Source organism: Onychomys torridus, chromosome 2, assembly GCF_903995425.1.
Source record: "Onychomys torridus chromosome 2, mOncTor1.1, whole genome shotgun sequence".
In the NCBI taxonomy this organism is placed as follows: Eukaryota; Metazoa; Chordata; class Mammalia; order Rodentia; family Cricetidae; genus Onychomys; species Onychomys torridus.
This window is the reverse complement of record NC_050444.1, coordinates 147,297,965-147,311,367: the sequence shown is the minus strand read 5'-3', so window position 1 is coordinate 147,311,367 and position 13,403 is coordinate 147,297,965. Positions and strand designations below refer to the sequence as shown.

At 44.3% G+C, this 13,403-nt stretch overlaps 1 protein-coding gene across 1 annotated transcript in view; it reads right to left on the bottom strand.

Annotated features, from left to right (window-relative positions):
- LOC118578001 (60S ribosomal protein L35a-like) overlaps positions 1 to 9,621 on the bottom strand; it is a 40,087-nt gene extending 30,466 nt beyond the window's left edge. The window contains exon 1 of the mRNA XM_036178614.1: positions 9,571 to 9,621. Coding sequence (XP_036034507.1) covers positions 9,571 to 9,621 — 51 coding nt within the window. The remainder of the gene's footprint in view (positions 1 to 9,570) is intronic.
- Between the last annotated feature and the right edge of the window lie 3,782 nt (positions 9,622 to 13,403).

Sequence of the window (13,403 nt, the reverse complement as noted above, 5' to 3'; positions counted from 1 at the left end):
GGTTTTCATTTTATAGCCATATGAATGGGTGTGAAGTGTACCATAGTGTCTATTTGTGGGTGGTTTCTTTTGTTTCATTGAGACAAGGTCCTTCAGCAGCCCAGGCCAGCCTTCAAGTTGCTATGTAACAACAGGGGATGGCCTTGAACTCCTGAAGTTCCTATCACTGTCTCCTGAGAATTGGGATTATAATCATGTGCTACCAAGCCTGGCTCTCAGTGTTACTGATTTTACTTTCTCAATTGACTGATAGCGTTGGGCCTTTTCTTCTGGCTATCTACATATTTTCTTTTTCTTTTGTTTTTTCCATACAGGGTTTCTCTGTGTAGCCCCGGCTGTCCTGGAACTCGCTCTGTAGACCAGGCTGGCCTCGAACTCACAGAGATCTGTCTCCCCACCACCCAGTTTCCTATTTCCCTTTTTATTTGTTTTTGAAACAAGGTCTTGATATGTATTTCATACTAACTTAGAATTTACTATGTAGCCCCGTATGCTGGTTGGTTTTTGTCAGTTTGATATAAATCTAGACACTTCTGGGAAGAGGGAACATCAGTTGAGAAATTGCCTCCATCAGACTGGCCTGTGGGGCATTTTCTTGATTGATGGTTGATAATTGAAGATTAATGGCACCACTCACGGTGGGCAAAACTGGCTAGTTAGTTCTGGGTTGTTATAAGAAAGCAGGCTGAAAGCCGGGCAGTGGTAACTCATGACTTTAATAGAGGCACTCGGGAAACAGAGGCAGGCAGATCTATGTGAGTTCAAGGCTAGCCTGGGCTAAAGAGCAAGCCCCAGGAAGGGCTCCAAAGCTACACAGAGAAACCCTGTCTAAAAAAAAAAAAAGAAAGGAAGAAACAAAGGAAGAAAGAACACAGGCCGAGCAAGCCTGAGTTGCAAGCCATTAAACATCATTCCTCCTTGTCGTCTGCTTCCGTTCCTGCCTCTAAGATCCTGCCTTGAGTTCTTGTCCTGTCTTGATGGACTAGCAGCTCCAAGATGAAATAAACCCTTTATTCCCCGTTCCTTTTGATCATTATTTCTTCTTCTTCTTCTTCTTCTTCTTCTTCTTCTTCTTCTTCTTCTTCTTCTTCTGTTTTGGAGCTGAGGATCAAACCCAGAGCCTTGCTAGGCAAGCGCTCTACCACTGAGCTAAATCCCCAACCTGATCAGTATTTTTATTACAGCAATAGAAAGCTAAGATATCCAAGCTAGCGGGAAACATGTGATCCTCCAGCCTCAGCCTCTGGAGGGCTGGAGTAAAAGGCATGAACCACCAACACTTCTGGCTTTAGACAATAAGCTCTTTCCAGAAATGTTAATTCCAATCCTTTGCCCATGTGAAAACATTTTCTGCTGTATTGTTTATTCTGTCTTTTTGCGACAGGGTCTCACTGTGTTACCCAGGCTGGCCTCAAACTCCTGACTTTGTGCATTCCTTCTTAAGTAGTTGGGACTGCAGGCACATGTCACCAAGCCTGGCCTCAGTTCCTTCCTCTATCCATCCTTCTTTCCCTTCTGCCCTGGTTTAATTCACTTTTCTTCTTCTTTCTTTGTTTTAAAGACAGATGTTTACTTTACAGCCCAGGTCAGCCTAGAACTCATTATGTAGTTCAGGCTAGCCCTCAACTTGTGGCAATCCTTCTGCCTCTGCCTCCTGAATGCTAGGATTACAGATGTATACTCAACACTCCTTATTTTCCTGATGGTATCATTTGTGAATGATGTAGCTAATTTATCTTATTTTTGCCTTTCTTACTTGTCAGCTCTGTGTTTGGAATTCTTTTCCTGGCAATCTCTTGAACCTAGCCTAAATATGTTTTGTTCGTACCACTCAACTAAAATTTCTCTGGTCAAATCACCAGGGACTGTGGTGATATACTGTGCACCTTAATAAAATTTGCCTGAAGATCAGAGAACAGAATAAGCCACTAGATGAAACATACAGGCCAGGCAATGATGGCACACACCTTTAATCCTAGCACTCAGGAGGCAGTGATCCATCAGGATCTCTGTTAGTTCAAAGCCACCCTGGACTACATGAGATTGACTCAGTCTAGGAGAGAAAAAAGGCCAGGCAGTGGTGGCACACAGCCTTAATCCCAGTATTTGGGAGTCACACAACTTTATTTCCAGAACTAGGAAGGTTGGGACAGGAAATGACATGGCTGGGCAGAGAAAGGTATGTAAGGCCAGAGGAGACAGGAACCAAAGGAAAGCCTTTTCAGGCTGAGTAGTCCTAGAGGGAAGAGGTGGCTTGTTCCTTTGTCTCTCTGATCTTTCAGGATTCACCACAGTATTAGGCTCTGGGTTTTTTATTAAGACCATTTAGGAATTTGTGTTACAAGGGACCTTCGTGGTGTTAATCAGAATGTCAAGACTCCGCCTCTATCCTCATTAGCACTCACGTGATCACAGGAGGAGGAACGGGAGGGAGCTCATGGTCAGCTTTGGTTACAGAGAGAGTTTAAGGCCAGCCTGGAATATATAAGACTGTATACACACACACACACACACACACACACACACACACACACACACACCCCTCCAGAACCCAAGCTGATGATATGGTATATATTTTATATGATCTATATGTGACATATATAATACATATAAATAACCTCCTGTTGTGGGATATTTGTTTACACTGTGTGAAGGTATGTCATTGTCATTCTGACTGGTTTAGTAAAGAGCTGACCGGTCAATAACTAGACAGGAGAGAATAGGCGGGACTTCCCAGGAAAGAGGGATTTGAGAAGAACCTAGGCAAGCAGGAAGATGCCAGGGAGACACTGAAGAAGTTGGATGTACACTATGGTGGCTACGTGTAACTAGTCATGTTGTGGAAAGTAGATGAATAGAAACAGGTTAATTTAAGTTATAAGAGCTAGTTAGGAGCAAGCCTAAGCTAAGATCAAGCTTTCATAATTAATAAGAAGTCTCCATGTCATTATCTGGAGGTTGGCAGTCCCAAAGGAAAAAAGTCTGACAAAAAGGTCCAAGTACAACCTCCAGCCATAAAAGTTAAGTTCCCTTAATGTTCTCTGTCACTGTATCTCTAACACTAGAATAATGCCAGGAAAGCCACAGGCCATTTATGTTGAAGGAATGATTGTCATCATTGAAAATGTTAATTATTGGATATGTTAAATAACATTGAATATGTTAATTTAGGTATAACAAAATGGGCTATTTCTAGGAAAGCATCTAAGCTCTCCTTAAGAGTTCTCAATGGTTTCTTTTTCTTTTTTCCCAGGTATTCAAGACAGGGTTTTCCTGTGTAGCCCTAGCTGACCTGGGATACTCTCTGTAGACCAGGCTGGCCTTGAAATCAGAGATCTACCTGCCTCTACCTCCTGAGTGCTGGGTTTAAAGGCGTGTGCCTCCATGCTCCACAAAACTGTTTCCACAGGGCTGGCAATGTAGTTCAGTAGGGAGAGTGCCTGCCCAGCATTCATGAAGCCCTGGGCTCTGTCCCAGCACTGTATAAATGAGGCTCCTGTAATCTCAGCACTCAGCGTGAGACATGGGGAGATCAGGTTTTCTTGGCTTCATAGTTTGAGGTCCACCTAGGCTACCTGAGGTTCTCTCTTTAAAAAAAAAAAATTGGGCTGGAGAGATGGCTCAGAGGTTAAGAGCACTGACTGCTCTTCCAGAGGTCCTGAGTTCAATTCCCAGCAACCACATGGTGGCTCACAACCATCTGTAATGAGATCTGGCGCCCTCTTCTGTGTACATAATAAATAAATAAAATCTTAAAAAAATCTGCTGTTTGTTGACTTGTTGATAAATAGCAATGGTGCTTTTGTCTTAGCCAGGCCTGTGCCGCAGTATCCCATCCTTCCCGAGGCATTATGCTTTCCACTTTACTCTTATGTGTCAATCATCCTGATCATTTGTCGGTCCTTGAGCTTTCTGTATGTCTTAAGAGGGATTCTCACTCTGGGGAGCCCTGCTAACTTGAAGCACCTGGATTTGGCAGCACTTGATTTGCTAGTTTGTTAGGAATGGGGTTGCTTGGTATCTGAGTGTCTTGCGCACTTGTGCATATCCTGTGTCCTCCGGCTGCAAACTGGAAGTGCAGTACGCCTCAGAGAAGCTTTCCGCTTCTACAGTCGACCTCCATTTAATCCTAGGAGTTAGAGGCTGAGGAGGAAGGATTGCCACAAGTTTAAGGCTAATGTGGGCTACATAACAAATGTCATTCCAGACTGAGTACAGAGTGAACCTCTGCCTCCGAAATAATAATAATAATAATAATAATAATAATAATAATAATAATAACAACAACAACAACAACAATGGTTTTGCTGGCAGTGGTGGTACACACCTTTCCTCGAAGCTCTCAGGAGGCAGAGGCAGGCAGATCTCCCAGTTTGGGCTACAGAGTGAGTTCTAGGACTACACAAAGACTCACTGTCTCCAATAAATAAATAAATAAATAAATAAATAAAACAAATGGTTTATCCAGGCTGTAGTAATGCACACCTTTAATCTCAGTACTTGGGAGGCAGAGGCAAGTGGATCTCTTTGAGTTTGAGGCCAGCCTGGTCTACAGAGCGAGTCCCAGGACAGCCAGAGCTGTTACACAGAGAAACCTTATCTTGAAAAACAAAAACAAAAACAAACCTCAAATGGTTTAATAATGAGACATAGCAATCCTCCTGCTTCAGCTTCCCAAGTGCTAAGATTTTGGACGTATTCCACCATGCATGACTCACTCATTTTTGAGACAGAGTTTAACTCTAATCTTAGGTTGGCTTCAAAATCCTCTGCTTCCTGGGAGTAGTACTGTAATATGTTCCACCACCACCCCAGATGACCCCACTTTTATTTCATTAACAGGTCAGTGTGCCAAAGACACCCCAAAACTGCAGTATTTAGAGAAGTGGCATTCCATTAAAATAAAAAGATACTGAAAAAAAGGAAGTGTGTGTGTGTGTTCCAGCTCATATGACAATTGTTCATGAGTGTGCATGTGTGTAAGGATGCTAATGGAGGTCAGAGGTCAGAGGTCAGCTTCAGCCATCATTCCTCAGGAGCAATCCACCTTGGTTTTGTTCTATTTTGAGATAATCTCTTTATGTAGCTCTGGCTGTCCTCGAATTCACTCTATAGATCAGGCTGGCCTCAAAGTCACAAAGATCAGCCTGCCTCTACTTCCTAAGTGCTGAGGTTGAAGGCTTGTGCAACCCCACACACACTTTGTTTTTTGAGAAAGGCCTCACTGTGACCTGAGACCAAGCTGACTGGCCAGTAAAAGCCAAGGATCTATTGTCTCTGCCTTGTAGATGGTCTTTCCTTTCCCACCTGCCAGCTCCTAGGTAACCACACAGAGACTTATTATTAATTATAAATGTTCGGCCAATAACTCAGGCTTATTACTAGCTAACTCTCACATTTTAAATTAATGCGAATTTCTCATCTACACTCTGTCACATGGCTTGGTACCTTTTCTCAGTACAGCAAGTTCATCTCCTGTTTCCTCTCCATCTCCTCCAACTCCTGAGACTTCTCTTCTTTGTCCTCTCTTTTTGTCTGCCAGTCCCGCCTAACCTCTACCCGTCCAGCTATTGGCCAGTCAGATTCTTTATTAAACCAATCACAATGACATATATTCACACAGTGTAAAGGAATATTCATACACTACCTCCCCAGACTTGGGATTATAAACATGTGCCACTACTATGCTTGGCTTCTGCATGTGGGTTCTGGGGATTGAACTCATATTTCTTTGCCTAGCAAACAATTCTCTGACTGAGTTATCTTCCCAGGCTCCTGCCTCTTTTTTTGTTTGTTTGTTTGATTGGTTGGTTGGTTTTTGTTTCTTTGCTTCTTTCTTTTTTTTTGGGGGGGGGTTTGTTTTTTTGAGACAGAGTTTCTCTGTTTCTTTGGGTAACAGCCCTAGCTGTCCTGGTACTCACTTTTACAGACCAGGCTGGCCTGGAACTCACCCGGATCCTCCAGCCTCTGTGTCCTAAGTGCTGGGACTAAAGGCGTGAGCCACCACTGCCTGGCTCTCATTGTTGTTTTTACAAAAGGGTCAGCAAACCTTAGTGATGTACCTATGCCATGTCCTGGCACAGTTCCAGGGGCTGACTTAACTGGGGTGTCAAGGGAATGAAAAATGGACAGACACACAGACATAATGTCCAAAACAACTGGACCCAGGCCGACCGGGCTCTTGGACAGAAGCTGCAGCACCCTGGGAACTCAGCAAGTTTCTATGTGCAGTGGAAAGGAGGATTAGTGCATATACCTGAGCTAGGAGGCAGACTAAGTTAGTCCTGGTAGGAGCACCCTGCCGGGGAGCAGTCTTCAGTCTGTAAACATCTGGAGGGAAAGCACACGATGTCAGCATATGCACCCAGGCCAGAGGAAGGCTTCCCCATCCCTGGGAGCTTCACCCTTAGAAAACTATGTCCCTCTGGGGAGTCTGAGGCAATGTCATCCTTGACAGGCTGTGCCCACGTTAACAACATGCATTAATTTAATCCCTTCATACCTGTGGTCACCTCCCCAGCAGTGGATTACAAACTCATGCTACCAAGCTTGGCTTTTTTTTGTTGTTATTTTCGAGACAGGGTGTCTCTGTGTAGCCCTGGTGGCCCTGGACATCCTGAAACTCCCACTGTAGACCAGGCTGGCCTCGAACTCAGAGATCCTCATGCCTCTGGCTGAGTGCTAGGATCAAAGGCGTGCACCACTGCTGCCTGGTTCATGCCTGGCTTTCTTTTCTTTTTCTTTTTTCTTTCTTTCTTTTTTTTTATTTCTCTCTCTCTCTCTTTTTTTTTTTTTTTTTGTTTTTTTTTTGTTTTTTTTTTGTTTTTTGAGACAGGGTTTCTCTGTGTTGTTTTGGTGCCTGTCCTGGATCTCCTTCTGTAGACCAGGTTGGCCTCGAACTCAGAGAGATCTGCTTGGCTCTGCCTCCCGAGTGCTGGGATTAAAGGCATGCACCACCACTGACTTGTTTTGTTGTTCTAGAAAGGGTTTCTCTGTGTTGCTGTGGCTGTCCTGGATCTTGTTCTGTAGAACAGGCTGGCCTGGAACTCACAGAAATCAACCTGCCTCTGCCTCATGAGTGCTGGGAATAAAGCTGTGTACAACCACTGCGAGGCTTCAACCCTGGTTTTTTAATTAATTAATTAATTAATTAATTAATTAATTAATCTATCTATCTATTTATTTTTATTCTGAAGAAGGCACCAGATCTCATTACAGATGGTTGTGAGCCACCATGTGGTTGCTGGGAATTTAACTCAGGACCTCTGGAAGAGCAGTCAGTGTTCTTAACCTCTGAGCCATCTCTCCAGCCCCCCAACCCTGATTTTTTTTTTTTAAAGACAGGGTCTTAACTGCACTAAGTAGCCCAGGCTAGCCTGGAACTAACAGAGATCTATCTGCCTCTGCCTCCTGAGTACTAGAATTAAAGACTTGCACCACTACACCTGCCCTTACATATTTTGGGAGTGGGGCATGCGTTTAAATCTCGAAGAGAACCAGGTGGTTGTGGCGCATGCCTTTAATCCCAGCACTTGGGAGACAGAGCCAGGCAGATCTCTGCGAGTTCGAGGCCAGCCTGGTCTATACAGAGTGAGATCCAGGACAGCCAGGACTGTTTCACAGAGAAACCCTGCCTCGACAAACCAAAACAAACAAAACAACAACAACAAAAACCCATTGACTAATAGAAACTTGGGGAAGAAAGGGTTTATTTCATTTTATCGTTTACAGTACATCAAGAAGGAAGTTAGGGCAGGAATTTCATGCAGGAACTGAAGTGGAGGCCTGGAGAACCGATGCTTGCTGGCTGGCTCCTCCTGGCTCGTCCAGCTATCTTTTTTTTTTTTTTTTTTTTTTTTGTGGAGCTGAAGACCACACCCAGGGCCTTGCGCTTGCTAGGCAAGCACTTTACCACTGAGCTAAATCCCCAACCCCTCAGCTATCTCACACAACTCGGGACCACCTGCCTGGGAGTGCTACCTCTCACAATGGGCCTGGCCAACCCAGAGCAATATTAGTCAAGAAAACCTCCCATAGACTTGCCTATGGGTTAACCTAATGGAAGCATTTTCCCAGCTGAAGTTCCCACTTTCTAGATGACTCTAGCTTGTATCGAGTTGACAAAAATCTAACCAGCACAGAGACATGTGAAATGATATAGAATTAGGCCCAGGATGGTAGCATGTGCCTGTCATCTCGGTGCTTGAGAGGCAGAGAAAAGTTATGAGTTTGAGGCCAGGCTAGTCTATGTAACAAGACTTTGTCTCAAAAAAGGAACAAAAATCCTTTCCACCGGAGTCCACACATTATCTCACATGCTGCTTTGTGTCTAGTTATTCCTGAGAAGTTTTAGGTTATTTTGTCTGGTTGGTTTTGTTTCCAGACAGGGTTGATCTGTGTAGCCCTGGCTGTCCTGGAACTCACTCTGTAGACCAGGCTGGCCTTGGACTACCAGAGATCCTCCTGCCTCTGCCTCCTGAGTGCTGGGATTAAAGGTGTGTGTCACCCCCAGAGTCACAGGGAACCTGGTGGAGTGGTCAATGCCTTTAATCCCAGCACTCAGGTGGTAGAGACAAGAGCATCAGGAAGTTCAAGAGCATGTTCAGCTACCTAAGGTCTGGTTTAAAAAAATTTTTTTTTCCTGTAGGGCAGTGATAGCACACACTTTTAATGCCAGCACTTGAAAGGCAGAGGCAGGCGAATCTGAGGTCAGCCAGGGCTATACAGAAAAACCCTCTCTTGGGGAAACAAAACCCACAAAAAACAAGTTTCCCACATTTAGCAACTTAATACATTATCTCCCATATTTTCTATGAGTCAGGGGTTGATGGTGATGTAGCTCAGACTTCTTCGTGAGGTTTGTGAGCTCTTTGTCATGTGACAAATACCAAAGAAAACAGTTGGCAAGGAGGAAGAGTTTATTTTGGCTCACGGTATCAGGGGTGTCAGCCCATGGCCATTGGCTCCTTTGTTTCTAGTGTGTGGGGCAGGGTGTCATGGTGAAGAACAAAGCTGCTTACCTCATGGCAGCCAAGAGGGAGAGAAAGAGAAAAATCAAAAGACTGGGAACACCATTGGCCCTTCAGGGGACACTTTGACACTGAGATGTAACTCAGTTGGTAAACTGCCTCATATCCAGGAAACCCTGGATCAGGAGTTCAAAGTCATCTTCAGCAATAATGAAGTTAGCGCTTTCATGAGTCTAGTCTATCACTTCTAAAAGCTCCACTTCTGAATGCTGCTGGCTTTGAGGACCAAGCCTTTACTATGTTTGTGGTGCATTTTGTATTCAATCCATAAGGTTACAGGCAAAATCTTGATAGGCAGCGTCAACCATCTAAGGGACTAGTTGAAGCAAGAAGATTCAGTGCCCAAAAAACCCATCCCAAGGGCACAGTGGGAGGCCTCACTAGTTTACCCATGAGCCTCTACATAGCTTGGCCTGACAAAGGCAAGCTAGTTTTTGGTAAAAGGGAACAAATTGTGATCCAAGAAAGAGCAAGGGGAGACCGCAGTATCTTTTGTGACTTGCCTCAGCTGTTACCCACTTTTGTCTCCACAGTATCCTACCTGGTGTCGGGGGCAGTATGCATAGGAGTAAGGATCACTGGGGGCCTCCATATTGGAGTCAGGTACCCAATGAATCTGTTTGTTTTGAGGCTGGCCTGCACACTCTATAGAGACCAGGCTGGCTCCAAACTCCTAGAGATTCTCCTGAATAATGGGATTCAAGTCATGTGCCACCACACCCAGCCCAGATATTTGAATCTTTTGCATGCTGACTGACTTCAGACTTTCAGAAGAGCCGAGTGGAGTCATTTTATATATGTCACATGATTGAGGAGAATCAGATTCCATGTGTGTTAGCATCTCCTGCTTCATTAGCATCCCAGTTCTGACGTTCTTCCAGAAATGTTCACAAAGTATTCATCAATTCAGCTTTGCTACCGGGTGGTAGTGGCACATGCCTTTAATCCCAGCACTCGGGAGGCAGAGGCAGTCTGATCTCTGTGAGTTCGAGGCCAGCCTGGTCTCCAAAGCGAGTTCCAGGAAAGGCACAAAGCTACACAGAGAAACCCTGTCTCGAAAAACAAAACAAAACAAACAAACAAACAAAATTCAGCTTTGCTTGGTTCAGAGAGCACACCTGCCCTCCAGATGCTCATATCCTGGTGGGAGCAAACTTCAAGAACAAATATGGCAATGGAGGTGTGAAGATTGGATTTAGCCTACCACTGATCTGCTTTTGTGAATACGTTCTGCTGTTCCCCAGCTCCGGTTATCTGATGTGTGACAGTGGAAATGAGCAGTAGAGACCTCATGTGACAATTTCATTTCAGTCTGCAGCATTTACCTTCTGATTCCTCTTTAGAAAATGCCAGCTAATCTAAGCTTTGCTTCCGACACGAAATGGCAAGTGTTCTGTAATCCTGAACACACAGGAGACTGAAGCTGAAGGGGCTGGACTTCTGAAGGCCAGTCCAGACTGCATAGTAAGACCCTGACTCCAAACAAAGCAATAACAAACAATTTTTAAAAAGCCAAGAAAGTCTGGAGATGGGATGAGGAGCGCTATAAGGTCTTTTGTGGTAGAGAGAGGAGCATTGGAGGTACGGAGGAGGGCCTGAGTGTCGTTCCTGCCACACAAGCCTGAGGACCTGAATTCAGTACCTAGAACTAATTCCAAAAAGCTGTCCTCTGACCCCCTCCCTCCACAATTTCACATACACCCCAACACACACAGCATACACAATAACAATTTTTAAATTAAATCGAAGATGATTGATTGTGTGTGTGTGTGTGTGTGTGTGTGTGTGTGTGTGCACTTTTGTGGGCACCCAGAACAAAATTTGGAGTTCAGAGGACAACTTGTTGGGTCCAAGTGATCCAACTTAGAACAAGTCACCAGACTTGGCAACAGGTTCCTTTTACCCATGAGGCCCTCTCCCTGATCCATAAATTTCTTTTTTCTTTCTTTCTTTCTTTTATTTTTTGTTTGTTGTTGTTTTTGTTTTTTTGAGGCAGGATTTCTCTGTGTAACAGCCCTAGCTGTTCTGGAACTAGCTCTGTAGACAAGGCTGGCCTCGAACTCACAGAGATCTGCCTGCCTCTGCCTCCTGAGTGCTGGGATTACAGGCGTGTGCCACTACCGCCCATCCAGCCTAAGATGTCTGATTGAAGGACCACGTTTGTTCTCACTGAAGTCTTAACTCTGAGTTTATCAACTTGGCACTGTTGTCTGTATCCTAGGTATGTTTTTCCATGTACTTTATGGCCTAATATTTGGCCATTTGCTTTTTATTAAAGCAACCAATAGAGATGATCTTTTTAAAATTTATTTTATTTTATGTGCATTGGCATCAGAGCTCCTGGAATTGGAGTTACAGACAGTTTTGAGCTGCCTTGTGTGTGTGCTGGGAATTGAACCCAGGTCCTCTGGAAGAGCAGTCAGTGCTCTTAACCTCTGAGCCATCTCTCCAACCCCAGAGATGATCTTACAGTCCTCAATTCTTGTCTGTCTGTCTCTGACAGTGTGTAACCCAGGTTGGCCCTTAACTCAGGATCATAACCTTTCAGCCTCCTGAGTACTGGATTACTGGCATCTGTTACCATCCCTGGCCCTGGCCTTTCGTGGTTCTTTTCTACTTTAATTGGGTTTGGGGATGTGTGCCTGTGCTGTATGTGCACGTTTGTGTGGGTATGCACTCCTGAGAACATACACAAAAGCCCGAGGAAAGCATCCTTTGAGGCTCGGTCTCTCTTTGAACCTGGAGCTTGTGTTTTTCTGGCTAGCCATCAAGCTCAGCAATCCTCCCGCCTCTGCACCCCAAGGCACTGCCGTTGCAGGCATGCTTGTTATTGGACCGCCCCTGGGTTCTCACGCTTGTGCAACAAATGTTCTGACCCTATTGAGCCATCTCTCCAGCCTTGGGTTTGGGGACAAGGTCTAGCTTTAAATCTCAACCTGACCTTGAATCCCTGTGATCCTACGTCCTCAGTCTCTCTAGTAGCTGCACTCACAGTTGCTAGGTCTGGCAAATAGTAGTCTTTACCATTCAGCCTTTGGTCCCTGCTGGGCTAGCTTGAGACACTCCGACCTTTCTTTAGGGAAATTCTAGCCCCTGGGAGGAACCACTTCTATTTTTTCTTCCAACATGAATTGCTGATTATTGATATAGCTAGTTGACATTTATTACCACTGGGTAATGGTCAAGTTGGTCACCATTACAATAACACATACGAAAAGTAGTCTGAGATCTATCAGCAATAGTATAAAGAAGCAGCCCAGTTTAACAAGAATACAGATTTTGAGACTAGCTGTCTAGGTCTGAGAACTAGAAAGGGGGAGGTAGGGCCAGGTCATGGTCCAGCATTTAGGAGGCAGAGGGAGGTGGATCTCTGTGAGTTCGAGGCCAGCCTGGGCTACAGAGTGAGATCCAGGACAGGCACCAAAACTACACAGAGAAACCCTGTCTCAAAAACACCCCCCCCCAAATAAATAAATAAATAAATGAAATTAATAGAATAGGGATTTTGGAGTCAACATTTGATTGAGTTTTACCTATTCTGCTGAGTTTGGTTATGTTATTTAATGTCTATTTGTCTGAATTTTTACAAATCTAAAGTGGGGCCATTATATACTTTGTAGTACTCACTTATTGTCAAGGAACTGTGTATATCTGGCATAATGGATAATGTGTTGGTCCGTCCATCCATCCATCCATCCATCCATCCATCTATCCATCCATCCATCCATCCATCTCTGTAACCATCCTCCATCTACCCATCTATTTATTATTCTGGGGATTGCATCTACCATCCTACTCTACATCCAAATACTAAATTCTGTTTTCTTCTTTTGAGACAAGGCGTCATCTCTCCCACACTGGCCTCAAACCTGCCATGTTTCTGAGGATGACCTTAAGCTGTTGGTCAGCCTATTGCGGCTTCTCCAATGGTCAGGTTTATATATTTGTATTGTTTCCTTTAGAATCTTGTCATTTTGTTTTGTTTTCAGACAGGAGCCCAGGTTGGCCTCTAAGTAAGAGGGATCTTTAAATCTTCATCCTCCTGCCTCCATCTCACAAGTGCTGGAATTACAGATAAGTATTATCATCCCTTGTTAACAAAATTATATCTAACTTTAAAATTATTATTATTATTATTATTATTATTATTATTATTATTATATTTTTTAGTTTTTCGAGACAGGGTTTCTCTGTGTAGTTTTGGTGCCTATCCTGGAACTCAGTCTGTAGCCCAGGCTGGCCTCAAACTCACAGAGATCAGCCTGCCTCTGCCTCCTGAGTGCTGGGATTAAAGGCGTGCACTACCACCGCCCGGCTAAAATCCTTTTAAGTGGATTTTTTCTCTTAATGTTGGTCGGCAGCAACAACTGCTCC